This window comes from Echiichthys vipera (assembly GCF_963691815.1).
Source record: "Echiichthys vipera genome assembly, chromosome: 9".
NCBI lineage: Eukaryota > Metazoa > Chordata > Actinopteri > Perciformes > Trachinidae > Echiichthys > Echiichthys vipera.
In genome coordinates, this window is record NC_139834.1 from 27,763,146 (window position 1) to 27,780,739 (window position 17,594).

The following is a 17,594-nucleotide window of genomic DNA, read 5'->3' on the forward strand; positions in this document are numbered from 1 at the left end:
TGCAATCAGCAAGTTTAAATAGAACTTAAAAGGTAAGCTGTTCAAATTGGTGTCCATATTGTGTGTGTTTCGTTTGTTTATTTTGTTTATGTTCATTAGTCTGGAAGTCTCATGTGGCTACAATTTTTTTTCATTTCATGAATGATCTTATTGCCAGCGTAATTTAGCAGACGGCTGTTGAATGAGACAGGATGTGGACTGCAACAATTCTATCAAACTTAAAAGCAAGCGTGCTTCAGATCACTCTAAATATCTGTATGTTCTGTGTTGAATTACAGTATCACTTGGACTCTGTTTCTATTATTGTGACAAGCAAGAACTCTGTTAAAACCTCATCACATGATTGGTTAAAACACATTAAAATCTACTATTTAAGCTGCATAAAAGGCTACGTGCTTAAGTTTATATCTCCCATTGACAGTTTGCTGTTGTATGTATAGATTTATGTTGTCTCTACTTTTCATGTCAAGTCTTATTTCTTTTACATTTTATGTAAAATACAATGTGTGTTTATGATAATTGTTCATTGTGTTCACATGAAATCTGTGTTTCTGTGCACACTGTATTGTGAAGACTGCAATGGTGCCTTTAATGCTCCTCGGAAGTCCGTGCGTCCGAAATAGTCCGGGTGGAGATTACACACTATGGGGTTGGTTGTCTAAGGAAAAATAAAAGGTGGAGGCAATCTTTAAATCATTTTAATCTCATTGCAATAATCTAACACATATTTCTATTGTATAGTAGTATTAACAAGTCGAAAACAAGTAAAAACAAACCAAAAACACGCTGGAAACAAGTCGAAAACAAACCAAAAACATGTTGAAAACAAACCAAAAATACGCCGAAAACAAGTCGAAAACAAACTGAAAACAAGTCGAAAACAAACTGAAAACAAGTCGAAAACAAACCAAAAACAAGTCGAAAACAAACCAAAAACAAGTCGAAAACAAACCAAAAACACGCCTGAAACTAGTCGAAAACAAACCGAAAACACGCCGAAAACAAGGCAAAAACACGCCGAAAACAAACCAAAAACAAGTCCAAAACAAAACGAAAACACGCTGAAAACAAGCCAAAAACACGCCGAAAACAAACCAAAAACAAGTCGATAACAAACCGAAAACCCGCCTGTTTTGTGCTTAGGGGGCTGAGTGTGTACATTTAGTGCTTTTCTCTGAGCAATATTTATGGGAGGTGTATATTTGGATATTGTATATGTTTATGTTTGGTTGATATGTATTGTACTGTTCATGGTGAGTTAATGTTATTTGCAAGTGTCATTTATTCTAAGTCAATGTGTTTTATTTTATTTTATTTTACAAAAAACAACAATACTCATCCTTCTGTCCATCACTCACCATCAGTGACACAGTGACGACCGACTCTGAGGACAATGTGACAAGCATCCCCAACTGGAATTTTTTGCTAGCAATTAAGCTAACCTGTTGTAGCCTAGCTAAGTGAAAACCTATCTAAGCTGGTTCTCACTTTATACTATTTAATGGTAATTAAAGGTCCATTAGAAATCCATGCTTCCGAAATAGTCCATAAGGTTACAGTGGGGGCAGGGACGTTAACCAGAAAGTGATGACAAATATTTCTTGTTGATGCTAAACACAACTCCTAACCGTTGAGCAAACTGCACATGGAAAATACCACCTTTTCAGTCAAGAATGGATATTTCCGACAGTCCGCAAACGCAACACGCAATCGAGGAGAGGGCTCGAGGGAGAGAGAGAGAGAGGGGTGGGTGTGACGTCATGGCACGGTGCCCCGTCCATGTTTGGCGACGAAGTTTGTGTAGTTTCGACAAACTCAAGACACCACCGGCAACGAGAGCCGAGGGGGAGCAAAACTGTTTATTTATACCTTTTTATTTGGCTTTAGAGCTTCTCATATCAGCGTAACTTTAATGTAATGCTTTAACTAAGGTGACCTTGCTTAATTTGTCATCATTATCAATTTAACGTTATCAAAAAAACGGTTGAAATCAATGGCTAATTGCTGTGCCGTTCACTAGTCCCGCTGACGTTATTCCCGCATGGGCTATTGGGTGTTTTTCGGTCTCCGCCACTTAATGAATGGGCTCCTAATTCCTCGGGGAGTCTCGCATCCTCCGCCGGTTGGTCTCGCATGAACCGTGTGGTCGAGGCGGCGATAAGGGGACGGGCGCTCCACCAGCAGAGCCGGGCTTCAGCATGAGGATGCCCAGAGGAGGACGCCTGCTCCTGGCGACGTGCCTCGGCTCGCTCTTCGTACTCGTGCTTTACTTTCAGAGCATCACCAAGCCAGGTACGACCACACTCATACTCTGCTTCTTGCCAACAAAAAGAAATAATAATAATAGTAGTAATAGTACTACTACGGTAATAGTATATAGCTTAAATAAAATGTATAATGTATAGCTTAATGCATCAGCAATACAGCTTTAGATGACGCTATACAGAGTAGTGCCCATAAAGAAAGTATAACTGTAGTTATCCCATACCATCTTGTCTGGGGTTGTGTTTTACTTATACATATTTGTATCATGGCACACTGGATTTATGGTTGTCAAAATAATAAGTTGCTATAGGAATAATACAGTTGGATCTAACACTTCTACCTACAAATGACATACAATTAATAACTAGTGGATGTTAGATTGTAGTTGTACAATCTTTTGGACGCAGTTGGCAACACTGGTACACTTGTGTACCAGTGTTGCCAAGTGTGTGTGTGTGTGTGTGTGTGTGTGTGTGTTACTATGCATGTGTGAAGCAGGCTGTGTGTTGAGACAGAAAGAAATGAAAGAAATGAAGTATGAATAAGCTCACTGTGAGCTAATGTTCTCAAAGCCCCCCTTCCTAGAGACCCCCTGCATTCCTCAGCTTTAACCCTCCTCTTCTTACCTCTCCTCTACCTTTTTTTCCTGGGCTGAGTCCTGTACTAAAGTTAAACAAAGTCAGCACATCAGAAGCTCCTTGACAAATATATTATGAGTAACGTTGAGGGCTCCTGCACATCCTCACACTTAAAGTTGAAAAAAAGAAGAAGCCCTGAACTAGACATTGAAAAGCAGTTTGGCACCCCGGGGACTGCAGACTCCTAGGGAGATGAGTCAGAGAGAAAGGGAAAAAGAGAGGTTGGGATGATTGATTTGTGGATATAGGAGTGGGTCAAAGAGCATTTGAAATGTTTCCCATGTGGAGTGTAAAGAACGGACGAATGCAGAAGTAGATTGGTGCAGACAGGAGGAACCAGTGAACAGTTTTTGGTGACGTTAAGGCAGAAGGAGCTTGATCATGTACGTGTCATGTTGGCTTTTGTTGACAGAGAAAACATTAAGGTATACTGAATCATCTGCATTTGTCATTTGTGACATACAAAAGATAATAATCAAGAAATAGTAGAACACTAAAAAGCATCATTACACCCATAACTTCCCCAGGATTGTCTCCGGCACACGCCCCACACAACCAAAAGCAATAAATCACCTTTTACAGAGCACCGCACACGGAATATATGCTGACAGACTCACAAGCTACATGTAGCCAAACATACAAGCTACACACTAAAGCACTCCGACCCCCCTCCACCAACTAGGTGTATATTACCCCTATAGACTGTCCTGTTCGGGCTTGTCTGCTTTACAGTCCCACCAGTAGACGGCCCACATGAAAAGCATGTTAGAGCCACACTAGAGAGGATGTCAAGCGCAGGGCTTCCTTAATTACTGTGTATCTAGACGATTTAAAAAACCAACACCGAATGTCATGTTTAGTTCTGTACCATCCCGGTTATTTCCATTCCCTTTAATTTCTCAGTTCTACGCTGTTTCAATCCGTCTGGAGCAAAGTAAAGTGAAGCAAGACAGAAATAACCAGCCAGTAGCCCTCATCTAGAATAATACGTTGCAGTATGTTTCATTACTTTAAATAAAATTTGCCCAAATGAGAAAAAAAAAAAAAGATTTAATCCTTGTTTGTTGCATGTTTAACCATTTGTGATGGTGAACCATCTCATCTCATCTTCAACCTCTTATCCGGGGTCGGGCCGCGGGGGCAGCAGCTTCAGCAGGGAACCCCAAACTTCCCTTTCCCGGGCCACATTAACCAGCTCTAACTGGGAGATCCCGAGGCATTCCCAGGCCAGTGTGGAGATATAATCTCTCCATCTAGTCCTGGGTCTTCCGCAAGGCCTCCTCCCAGCTGGACGTGCCTGGAACACCTCCCTAGGAAGGCGTTCAGGGGGCATCCTTACTAGATGCCCGAACCACCTCAACTGGCTCCTTTCAACGGAAAGGAGCAGCGGCTCTACTCCGAGTTCCTCACGGATGGCTGAACTTCTCACCCTATCTCTAAGGGAGACTCCAGCCACCCTCCTGAGAAAACCCATTACGGCCGCTTGTACCTGCGACCTCGTTCTTTTGGTCATGACCCAGCTTTCATGACCATAGGTGAGGGTAGGAACGAAGATTGACCGGTCCAAATCAGTTTCTGTCCAAACCTTATTTATAATTGTAGAAACTATAATGAATACAACTTGAGAGAAAATTATCCTCTCGATCTGCATATACTTCACTAACAACACTTCAAAACCTCAGGGTGACTTTTGAAAGAGATCTTTAGATTGAGACCTGACATCAACACCTCTGATGTTATAGTAGTAGAGTAGAAAAATCATAGGCTGTCACACTTCATGGAAATATCTTAAACACGCAGGGGTCCACACTAATTTTTAAAAGTGGCAGGCATTAGCATTTGGTTGCCCAAACTGGAAATATGTTTGCCATTTATGGTGATCTTATATTTTAAGATAGAAGACCCAAACATTTGCAAATTATCTTTACTGTTTTTCCCTCAGGTGCGTCTGGTTCTTTGTCCGTTGAATCAGTTGCACATTTTATGTGATATTGACGGGTTAGTTGGACTTGAATTACTGAAATTGCTTTGCTATAGTCTCTTAAGCAAATAGCTACAAACAAATATTTTGGTGCAGGTTTTGCTGTCCCTGTTTTTTTATATGTTAAAAAAAGGCCAATCATTGGTTTCCAATTTCTCAAAATAGCTGCCTGTGTCAATCTGGCAACTGTTATGGTCGAGCCCTGCCATTATTATGGCGCACCCCAAACTATGGTTATTGTATCAAAAAGTTAGAGATGTTTCAATACCACTTTTTCCTTAAGGATTCTGATACTTCCTAGATTTATACTTGCCACTGCTGCACAGACGGATGAATACTACAAAAATCAGATAGTATGAAGGATGCCATGCACGTTTCAGTTGAATGCAAGTGTTCTACTGTAGATGTGATTTTAAAATGCCCTCATGTTTCCACTTCACTTGTCCTCAAAACCAGATCTCCTAATTAAGCTTACAGTCCAATACAGGACAGGAAGCACAGTGCATATTATTGTTGTCCTTCTATTGTCTGACTTCCTGTGCCAACACCCTGGATTTTGGCCCTCAGGAAAACATGAGTCCTATTTAGTGTGCTATTATAAACTCATTAGGGAAGTCAGGACAGATTTATTTACAGCTCTATTAACTGTTCATTTATTTCGAAAATCTGAGTTTGTGAGATTCAGTTATTTCACTTTATTTTGAGCTTTAGTTGTAATTCCTTTGTGGGCGAGGTAGTTTAATTTCAGCAGTAAGGCACAGCTTTTTCTTAGCTTATGTTACAGTGAGATCATTGCTGTTAAAGATGTGTCGACAATTAAATGCAAATCCGGTGCATATTCATCAGCTGGATTTTGGCTAGGGGTGTAACGATACACGTATTCGTACCGAACTGTCACAGTACAGGCACTTCACAATCCAAGTGTTACTATCACCGTTGCTGTTCAAACCCAGCTGCCGACACTATTTCAACAACCCCTACCTGTGAATTCAGAACAGGTAAATGCCATAACTGAGGTTAATGCTGCAGTTACAATTATTTAAAACGTATTTTATTTATTAGAGAATTCATTCATTCATTCATTCATCTTCAACCGCTTTTCCCTGTCGGGGTCGCGGGGGGGCTGGAGCCAATCCCAGCTGACATTGGGCGTGAGGGGGGGTACACCCTGGACATGACGCCAGTCTAACGCAGGGCACATAGAGACGAACAGAGACAGACAACCATTCACACCTACGGGCAATTTAGAGTCACCAATTAACCTAACACAAGCATATCTTTGGACTGTGGGAGGAAACCGTAGAACCCGGAGAAAACTGCAGCAGTATTTTTTAAAATATTTCTTATACATTATATTTGTATGTTTCAAACGGTTGTGTTTAACTGTTTACTAATTAAACTCATTTTAATTCTGACAACCAAGCAGTTTTTTTCATATCCCCCCTTAATTTATGAACCGTATCATCCTGTACCGTACCGTACCTTCTAAACCAAGGAATGTACCGAACCGTAACTTTAGTGTACCATTACACCCCTAATTTTGGCAAATAATAGTCTTGCTGAGTGATTCTACCATCACTACTTGATTTCCTCAAAAGATCCTCCCTTTTCTGATGAACTGCAAATCCCCTGACGTGTGCTATTTTCAGTCATCCTCTCCTTTTAAATGCATCATAATTTGGGTAAATATATAGATGAACACCCAGTTTCTATTTCCTCCCAGACTCTCTTTTATGTGGTTGCATTGACTCGGCAGTGTCGTTGTTTGTGTCGTTTGAGAGCACGTGTCACGATGCCAAGTATCCGAGCCAAGCATGGAAGAGTGGTGTGCAGTATGTGCACTTGTCAAAGGTAGTCTGAACTTGTCAGCGTTTATAAGATAAATGTAATCCGCACTTGTGCTACCAGTCATATTTCTAAAGTGTTCAGCTCTGTTGTGTGACAGAGGGAAACCATTCATCACCCCGAGCACCGAAACCAAACTTACTCTTTGCATCAAATTTCACATTTTGCCACTCTTTAATCAACCCGTACACTCATCATAGTTGTATATTTGTTATAATATCATATGATTTTATGATATCACATGGCTGTTTGTCATGTTTAGTTTGCGTCCTGGCTCGGGAACCTAACTGATAAATGTTGTCCGTAAGGAGAACCAGGACTTGTGACTGAGGTTCACTCTTGGTAGACTCACAATTTCTCAACCATGAACATATTCTCTGTTCACGGTGCTGTTTGCTCTGCATACACCCTCTCCAACATTTCCGCTTCATTTGCTGGGCACGGCTTCACATGCTAGAGGGTGGGAACACTCGTCTCTGTCTTTCCCAGCTAATAGAGACAATAGTGAATTGTCCGATCAAGCTGTAATGCTCACAGCATCCGAATAACACATTTTAAAGAAGCGGTTCTCCTTTACACCGTGCCACTGTTTTGGGTCTTGAGTGTTCTGTCACAACTCTTGTCACACACGCGCTGATCAAAACTGAGCTGAATTCAAAAAATAAGCTGCCACAGATGGGTGACAGGTGTTTGGAGATTGTTTTTGCCAGATAGAAGTGATGCTGTACACTCTAGTTCACAAAAGCAGAGTCTGCTCCGCTGGTTCTTCTGACAGTGATGGATTCTAGTTCACAACTCTAAACAGAGGCAACATCATGGCCTGCCCTAATGTGTCTTGCCCACCCAGAGTCAGACTGTTAGGTTTGCCATTGAACACACATATTTACCCACAAACACCCTTGTTCACACCGCACACACACAAACTTGTTCATACACACAGCGTGTAATTTAACTGCACACACCAGCGCTAATTCATGTTGATGCATGCACGTTGCCACTTATCAGCTGCCTTTGATATCACTGCAGCTGTTGTGAAACAAACAAAGACTCTTGTGATGCCTTCAAGGTCCCCCACAATGCCGACAGCTGTTTAGAGAGTGCTGTACACCACATGCTTCACCTGCTGGCTGTTTATTCTACCCCTCTATGTCGGCTGTATCAAAAGTCAATTTGTTAATATCCTAACATGCTCTGTCTTGTAAATCGTTACGCCTTCTGGCTGACCACTTTTTAAAACTGCTAACATTAAAGACTGTTTTCAAAAAGGGAAGCACTAAAGCATAAGTGGATTTGTATGCAAAGACAAGAGCTGGAGGCTTGTGTCTAACGTAGTTGATAAGATAAGATAAGATAAGACAAACTTTATTAAATAAATAAATAAATACATACAAAACAGACAGTCCCAATCCATGACAATACATAAATGCCAAAAGATGCAAGCAGTGCAAAGGGGTCGAATGAGTGGAGTGAGATACGTTGCCTATTTGTGACTGTTCGTTGTGGTGACGGCAGTGGGGATAAAATATCTTTTATAGATGTTTTTTTGTGCCAACGGGACCTTGAAGCGTCGACCTTATGGAAGTAAGTCAAAGGATTGGTGGAGGTGGTGGGTGGGGTCCTGCGTGATTGTATTGGCTTTCCTGAGTACTGACCGGGTGTACAGTTGTGGTGGGGGGGGTTTGGGGAGAGCCAATTATTTTGCCGGCCTGATTAACTATACGTGCAAGTTTACCAGACTGAGATATTGAAAGTGAGTACGGATTCAATGAGTGAACAGTGAAGATTGAAGATGATGCTGTGGTTTCTGTGCATAGCGGTCCGGTCAGACTGTGCCTCTGATCTCACTGCTAGTGTAAACCAGTAGCACTGCTAGTGATTGTCATGTGTTCTTTCGCCAGTTGGCTGTGATCCATTAAGGCCGAGCGCTTAATCCCATTTTTATTTTCAATTACGCTTTTGGCTTTTCAACGATTATGAAAACAAGATAAATGAGATAAAGCGAGTATTGGGCCACATCCTGTTTCACAATGATGCTCTTGTTTTGTCTTGTGTCATGAATCCAGGTCATGCCTTCCTGTTTTCGCTGATTTACTGACTGGGATATGTTGAATAAACAGTAGTTTGCCAAATTGTTGTTGTTAGGACCTTTTGAAGAGCTGGTTAATGTGACCCGGGAAAGGGAAGATGGGGGCCCCTGCTAAAGCTGCTGCCCCCGCAAACCCGACCCCTGATGAGATGAGATGAGTACACTACAACACATTTGATCCAATTCATTCTTGTCTAATTTACTTTTATGTATTATTTTTATATTTTGAATATATGTTATGTCTTTTTTTCAGTTTTCAGTAGGTTGCGTTTTATTTATTATAATAAAATAAATTACATTAATTAATCCACTGTGTAAATCAGTCAGTGAAATCCACTGACCCCAGATACACGCGGTAGACATTTACAGTATACTGGATTTATTCTGGTAGTGAAGATTGTTATTATTCATTGTCATTTTTGCTGTTCTGGATCTACTACTGGGGAATTTTAAAGCTTATGGGAATTAGATTTTTATTGTGAGAATCGTCTGATACAAAAATAAATGATAATAAAATGTTAGACATATTCCAGCTCTATTAGTAAGCCTACAAGCATAAGAGGTACAGAGGTGACTTCGTCCCAGTTGACTTCTATCATCCTGGCCCGAGTATGCATGCTGTACTTATACAGTGGTGAATAATAAGCCAAACTAATTGACGGTAGCCTCTCTACCTTCATGTCTAAGCTGAGTGAACTCATATTCCTTATAATGTTCACGCTAATAGGAGGGGGTTGCAGATATATTTTATCCTATTAATTGATGTGCAACTTTCTGAAGTGAGAAATTAGTTGGTTGATGTAAGTTAAACCATAAATATGTTACAGGGATGTTTCTGTAGCATTTCAAATGTAAGAGGGAGATTAAAATCAGTGAGGACATCACTGATCGTAAACATCATGTTGTTGGTCTAATTACGGCCGTGTGCAGCTCTTAGCATGTGGATGGTGTGACACCTTTAAATCAAGCTAAACCCAAAACGAACAGTGTGTCGGCCTTGTTACTCCTGATAACCCCAGTGTCTCTTCCGGCCTTTAGTTGCTTTGTGAATTTGTGATTCAGTCACTTTCGGTTGTACAGTGAAACTGACTTTTATATGCCTCGTGGTTTTCTTTCCGCTCATGGAAACTTCCATTACATGGCCCTCATAAAGGCAGGGCTTCATTTCAAGCGCAATTAAGTGTAATTTTACCTCTTTAAGTGAATATTTACATTCTTGATGCCACAGGATCTTCTTTGCCGTTTATCATGATCACAGAGGGGAAGCGGTTTTTCAAAAACGAGGAACCTTATCTACCGACAGCATAGTACGGAGATTACGCTGCTCTTGATAAAAATACAAAATAAAAATATTAAATACTATTAACAAAAAGTTTGGATGCATCAGGTCCACACGCAATGAAAGCATTTTAGTATACATCTTAACCAACTTCGTCATTAACCTTCTGTCAGCTGGTTAGACACGAGATAGTGCTTTCTGTTTATAACCATGCAGACGGGTAAACAGGCTTAATGGAACCTTGTTTCTCTGTGAACATAACATCAGCACTGCTTCTAACGCCTGACAGGCTGTTAAACCAGACGGACCCAAGTTCAACATGGGCTTGCTTTTGTGTGTAGTAAGTCTGGGGCCTCTTCTACTCTTCGCTAACTGTCAGCATTGTGTCACTTCCTGGGTCTGAGAGGAAGTAGTGGTTTTTCTGGTGGATGTGATAGAGCGTGTGATGCAGAAACAGATGTGGTTTATGATGTTTAGAGTAGAGTAGCCTCTTCATGTAGTTTTCCATTGAACAGAGAAAACACTGATTGTGCAGGTGAAAGCTTTGATGCATTATAAAGGATAAGAAAAGCATTCCTGAGTTTACCTTTTTATACACAGCAAAAGATAGCACTGCTAATGGAAGAGAGCTTCTAGGCCGGCTGGTGTATTGTGGTATCAGTAGACATCGAGACGTTTTATAAAGGCTCTTAAAATGAACGAGACAGGATCAGTAGAACAATCTTAACTGGATCCAGTGACATGTCTGAAAAAACAAAACAGCACAAGCATGTAGCATCATAATGATTCTTATTGATATAGGCCTCTGCTTATTTTGCTTATTACTGTTTATTTTGCTAAGCAGCGGTGCATGAGATTGGTGTACGGCAGTGGAAGAGGATTGACGTGTTAAGCAAATCGAATGTGACTTACCAAAACTGACAGTCAGCCCATTTTTAGATCTCAGTGCTGCTGATTATGAGGGGAAACCACACATAATTCAGTGTTTTAGCTGTTAGGTGATGCGAGATGTGTGGAGACTCTTGCTGCTGCGAGGTGTGAACACAAGTACTTAAAGCTGTCCACTTGATCGGATCACTCAAGACAGATGTTCGAACTGTAGTGAAAGCAGCCTCCTAGAATGTTTAATGTATTATTGTGTTGCTTTAAACCACAACTTGATCTTTGAAACGGTTATAGCAGCTTCAAGTTTCAGGACTGTTTTAGGAACATTTTAGGCAAGTTGACAAACTAGTTCTTTATATACTTTGCCCTTTTCCTGTCTTCCCCTTGATATTATGGGTGAATCACTTCTATGCGTCTGCTTCATCATGCTGTGTTCATACTTGAAAACAGACAATAAATCATTAATATGTGTAGAGCCTCCACAAGTGTCTCTTGACCTACTTCCCAGCTTCCTGAGGAAGCGTCCTGAGTTTGTGGAGGGCTTAGCTGCTTAAGATGTGAACTGCAGTGCTGTTGACCGAGGGCTTAGGCACCTCATTCATTATATTCAGTTCTACCTGGATGTTAGACTGTCCGATTCCTATGCATGGCGAGGATATATTTTTCAAACCTCTGGGATGCATTACGCTGCTGTTTCTGTGACCTCTGTAAAGCATTCATCTCCCTTTCTCCTTAACAATATACCCTGACAGCGTAGCTTTGACACTGTAAGAGTAAAAAACACATTGTGTAAATACTTCTTCATATGCATAAAAAAGCATATATAAATTAGATGTAACTGTGTGTACTCTGTATCCATACATGGCCTAAAATGTGGTTTGTATATGTAGCCAGTAAAGCTTTCAACATGGTCCAGCGAGACTTTGATGTCTATCTCTGCGTGATCAGATGATGTGGCAGAGATTCACCCAGAGGAAGTAGAGGATTTTAGTGATTCATCTGAGCTCAGGCAGAGAGTCGGGACAGGGAGAGGCTGCATCACGGCAGTCTCAGTCTCACTGTCTGTCTCAGATCCTCTCATACTACATGTTTTACTATATTTTTTCAGTCCCCAGTACAGCAGCTGTTCTCCTTTTTCTGTTTTCTGCTTCCTCAAAATAGCAGGAAGCAGATCAGATTTACAGTTTGATCTTAATCTTGAACTTGACTTTATGATGTTTTTCATGACAGTGGAAACCTAAGCTGATACAGATTTATTACATATGGGTGTCATCTCAAAACAGTAAAAGTTCAGTTATTTGTTTAATGTAAACTCAGCAGAAAGAAGAGAAACAGTGAGCGAGAATAAGGCTCTTTCTCTTTGTGGGTTCCATGGTTGCATAGCATAGCCCTTCAACCCTTCAACGTCCCTTTTTTTTTGCAAACTGATATGCTTTCCATATGATGGTATGGCATTTTCCCATCATTCCATAGGTCTTCTTTCAAGGAGATTTCCTCATGCTGACATACAGTACATAAAGCACATTCCCCACCTCTCCACCTCCATCTCATTCCAGCTTTGTGTAAGATGTAAAGCAACACTGTGCATTGTTGAGCCATGTGTGCAAAACAAATCACTTTTCTTGCACAGTACCATTTGCTGCAGACCCAAACAGCGACTGCCATCAGCCCTGGGTGGGAGCAGGAGAGGAGGGGGATGGGAGTGGGGGATGGAAGGAGAGGGCAGATGTGTTTACAGAGGCTGGAGGAGGGGGGAGAGACGATAACAAGGTCTCCAACTAGATATTTCAACTTCCTCAGACTAGCAGAGCCTCCAGCAGCTCCATCATTACACATACATGTTGTGCAGCCAGGCGTTGTTCTAACACACAGCTAATTAGTGATGCATATTCATTATTGTTTGGTGTAATGTGAAAAAAAAATCTCATAGGTGTGTGATCTCCAATTTGGTTTTGTATGTTGACCTCCAGTTAATTTGCAATGGACAGCTTTCTTAAAGCTCAACACCCATATGTAAAAATAGTTGCAGCAGGAGCAAAAGAGAGATCTAAAGGGGAGAGAAAGTTTTGTAAGGAACACGCTGTTCTTATAGAGTCTATAAATGAAAGGAGGGAGGATCACGTCATGACAGAGGCAGAACCAGAGAAGGGTTGGAAAGTTGGCTCCGACTGGCCCTCCCTATAACTCTATGGACATCTTCAGAGTGTAATTTAAACCTCCGTGCAAATGCATGACACATAAAAAAGGGGGTTCTCATTAGTGACCTATATACAGGCTTATGAACAAAAGTAATGTGGTCAGAAAGCCTGTGAATATTCTCATTTGTCCATCTTCATTGTTATCCTTAAAGCAATTTGAGTTCCAGTTGAAATTCCAGTTGCTTTTGACTGAAATTGCTTTGAGAATGTGGTCAGACTTAAATTACATATTTTGTTGACACATAACACGCAATATGTTCTGATTTAGTGTGGGGTTACCCATTTCACACTTTCACCTAAATCCTGTAAAAAAGTGAATGTGAGTGAGATATTATAGAAGCAGAACTCTTCTATTAAATGGTGAATGGCAGTCAACATGTGATTTGATTTGTCTTTCTCACTGTAGAACCTGGTGTGAAGACAGACAGCAAACCAGGGAAAAGCAGGAGAAGTCCACTGCAGACCCTCTACAATGGAGACCAGGTTAGAGCACAATCAGACACATACAACATCTATTTGATGTTTGATGTTCTATTGAATGATTGAATAATTACTGAAGACATGTCAGCTGGGATCGGCTCCAGTCCCCCGGGACCCCGATAGGGACAAGCGGTTGAAGATGAATGAATTAATGATTTACAATCCCTGCATGCTAGTTTTTGGCAGTGCTACAGCAGCATGGCCTTATGGATAGTAATCAGTTGTTTGTTTAGTCTACCACGTTGGTCCAGTCTGAAATGTCTTTACAATTCTACAAAGTTGAGGGGTCATCAAGTCCCTTGATGAAAACAGCTGTCATATATCATAACGACTACATACAGTATTTTTACAATCACGATGTATCAAATGACTGTGACTGTGAAATGGGTCTTACGTAATGATGAACCTTCAGAGGACTATTTATCAAATCTTCAGCTCCTTTCGGCTCGACTTAATGTACATAATAGCTGTATGTTTATTTTTCCTACTTCCTACTCTCTGTCCGGTTCTGTTGTCCTTGCTGTATGGCTATTTCTTCCTGCAAAGAGTCACATTACTTGTATGTGTATATTCTGATCAACAGTGAGTTTTAGCATGATGTTTAGATGTCCGGCTTGCAGCAGTACTGTACAAACTCACTGTACACTATCTACTCAGCACCAAACCTCTGACGGACACAGTTAGCAGCTAGCTGGTGGGCATTGTTGCGCATTTAGCAGCTAAAGAGCGAGATATTTTTCTCAAGAGGTGGGAGACAATGTAAAACAGAGTGAAAAGAGAGCGATAATATTTGCCATTTGGCCAGAAACGTCGCTAGAGTTAGATAGTGATAGAGATAGGTTATAGATAGTGTTGCTTTGTAACTGTTGTTTTTTTGAAAGATATTTTAAGATAAAGGAGAAATATTCTTCTCTCAAAATATTAAAAGTCACCTGAATTTGTCTTTTTATAAACAAACTGTTGTTTTGCTCTTGTATAATTACAATGGTCATATGAGTTGCTTTGGTTCCATTTTTTAAAAAGGTCTTTCTGTTTCTGCTTTTTCGCTTAATCGGCCATTCTTTCACTGGTCCTGCATTGCCCTGACCACATCCCTGCAAGCAGCTGGAGCTGTTGGCAGCTCAGAGGTCCCTCCATGGTCGCAGGGAGCTGTTGGAGCAGGCGTGTCTGAGCCACACGAGGAAGCGCCATGTGCTTTCACCTGAGGATCTCAAACACCTCATTGTCGACGATAAACACAGCCTCATTTACTGCTATGTACCAAAGGTTAGTTACAATGAGATTAAGTAGTGCAGCTGATGTTCTAGACCAGAGGTTTTCAAACTGTGAGGTGTGTCTCACCAGCAGGAATATCTTCCCCAATGTCCATCACAAATTAAGACCCAAGAATCCACTTAGAAACACTAAAAATTAATTCCAGAACTTCAATGTGAAGGTAATGCACTGAGAGTTGTATGTACAGCCAAGAGTATACTGCCAACAGGGACGGCAAATAGCTTATTTGACATATGCTGGTGCTAACGTGCCAAAATGTAAACAAATATAGGCTCAAAATCAAACACTGCTGAAGTTGTAGCACAGTGGAAGTCACTGAATCTATGGCAACATTGTACTTCCTGTTGACAAGGAAGGGAGTAGGGGGCACAATTGGCTTCTATTCTATCTTACGGCTTCAACAGTGTCAGACTTTGTGATTAAAATCATATTCAGTTGATGTATTTATAGACCAGACTGCTGAGATGCATGTTTCTTGTTATTGCAGTCTATAAAAACTGCAGCTCTCACTTATCTCCATGTATGAATGTGTGTTTTGTCATGAAAGAAAATCTCTTTTATCATATCCAGGTAGCCTGCACCAATTGGAAGCGTGTCCTTATGGTCCTCACCAGTGACGGCCGCTACACCGACCCCCTCGCCATCCCAGCAAATGAGGCCCACGTGGCAGGTAACCTCCGCACACTTTCGGAGTTCTCAGTCCCTGAGATCAACCAACGTCTCCGCAGCTACCTCAAGTTTATCTTCGTGCGGGAGCCCTTTGAGCGCTTGGTGTCCGCCTACCGCAACAAGTTCACCCGTAGCTACAACACCGCTTTCCACAAGCGTTACGGGACGAAGATCATTCGCCGGCACCGGCCCGACCCAGAGCATGAAGCACTGGAGAAAGGGAATGATGTTTCTTTCCACGAGTTTGTCCAGTACCTCGTGGACCCGCGCACCCAACGAGAGGAACCTTTCAATGAGCACTGGGAGCGGGTGTACTCCCTCTGCCACCCTTGTCTGATCCACTACGACGTAGTGGGGAAGTACGAGACTCTGGAGCCAGATGCTCAGGCTGTGCTCAGGTTGGCTGGAGTGGAAGGGACACTTCAATTTCCAACGTCTGGTAAAAGCACCAGGACTGATGGCAACATGGCAGCACGCTTCTTTAAGCATATCAGTCCTTTCTACCAGAAGAAGCTTTTCAATCTGTATCGAATGGACTTCCTGCTCTTCAACTACTCCACACCAGAGTACCTCAGGACTCGATGAGGGGCAGAGAAAAGACTGACTGTTAGTGCCATTTTGCACTTTTTGGTTGCTATGGACAATTATCATCCCTGCCTGGAGTGGTCCATCACAAGCACTGACTTGTCATTATGACCCTCCAACAATAACAGCTTTGGAGAATGACTGTATGTTTTGGTTTCAGTGACTGGAACATTGTAAATGGGACCATGTTTCTTCCTGAGAAGAAAAGACAGTTCGCGCTGTAATCCATCAGGCATCGGCCATATTTGCCAGCTTGTTTGTTGTGTTGACGTTCGCAGAACAGAATACAGATGGGTTGTTCCCAAAATGTGTTTGAATTTGCAAGTAACACATGAACTGTCTTTACAAACAGGCCCTTCTGCCCTAGCTTTAGGTTCAGCTAGAATTCAGTATTTATTTTGTATTCACCTGATAACCATTTCTTACTTAGAAGTTACTTTGTTAAATTGAGCAAGCCGTGGTTGGCAAAGTATGCTCCCAAGCATCCCTGCGGTACCCACTACAGTAAAAGCTCTCCCATGGCTTCTTCTTCTGAGAACTAATGAGCCATGAATTAACATCACACTTCTGAGGAGCAGGTTCTCCTCTTGCAATGAAGGTATACAGGTGAATGTGCTGACTGAAACTGAAAACCACAGATTGATTCAAAGCACAGTAGAATATCTCTGGATGGCATTTATTTATGTTTGTCAGTGCATAAAGTATTTATTGTTATGGAAATGTGTGCGTGTGTGTGTGTGTTAGTTAAGATTTGGGCTCTTGATCTTGTGAAATTCATTTTATATGAAAGAAGGGAAGGGTTTCTACTTGAGTGAGTGTTTTTTGTTTGTAACATGCTTTCTTGGCTTCTGCACACAAACGTATGCCAAATAGAAATCTTCTAGACAATTCAAAAATCCTCCTACTCCTACTTTTTTTCCCTTTCTACTTCTATGACAAAGCCCTGGTTCAGAACCATTCCCAAGGCTTGTCTTGTCTAACTGGTCTTAGCACTTGTTGACACCTGATCTTAAATGTACATCTGAGTAATTTCCAGGGAAACTTGCAGCCACTCCTTAATTCCAGTAAAAGTTTGCTGCCATCCCACCTCTATCACTGTCTGTATTTAGCTCCGGGCAGGTAGGCTGAACAAACAACCACATAGCTGTGGTCGGGGCTGGGTCCAGCCCAGCACTACCCCTGGTCAGAGCTCCCCTTGTAAGCATGAATGCAGGCACATGCAAGGGTTAATCCACCTACAGGCATCTCCACTGCAGGGCCTTGTTCAGCAAATGTGATGGAATGTACCTTAAGAATATTACAGAGGTTAATGTAACAGAATTGTTTATTAAGGGTCTCTACTGCCAAAATATCCGTTTAATAAATGTCTTCATACAGTCTTAGATTTTAAAGGGAACTCTGCAACTAC

General features: G+C 41.5%; 1 protein-coding gene across 2 annotated transcripts; it reads left to right on the forward strand.

Annotated features, from left to right (window-relative positions):
• The first annotated feature begins 1,847 nt into the window (after positions 1 to 1,847).
• On the forward strand, positions 1,848 to 16,292 carry LOC310952241 (carbohydrate sulfotransferase 11-like). 2 transcript variants are annotated; one of them, XM_083920799.1, is made up of 4 exons: positions 1,848 to 2,292; positions 13,584 to 13,660; positions 14,759 to 14,923; positions 15,503 to 16,292. In XM_083920799.1, the coding sequence occupies exons 1-4, from the start codon at positions 2,199 to 2,201 to the stop codon at positions 16,184 to 16,186; spliced, it is 1,020 nt and encodes a 339-aa protein (XP_083776925.1). In that variant the 5' UTR covers positions 1,848 to 2,198; the 3' UTR covers positions 16,187 to 16,292. The 2 variants fall into 2 exon arrangements, with proteins under 2 accessions (XP_083776925.1, XP_083776926.1); XM_083920800.1 differs by having other exon boundaries at positions 14,762 to 14,923.
• Positions 16,293 to 17,594: the final 1,302 nt, after the last annotated feature.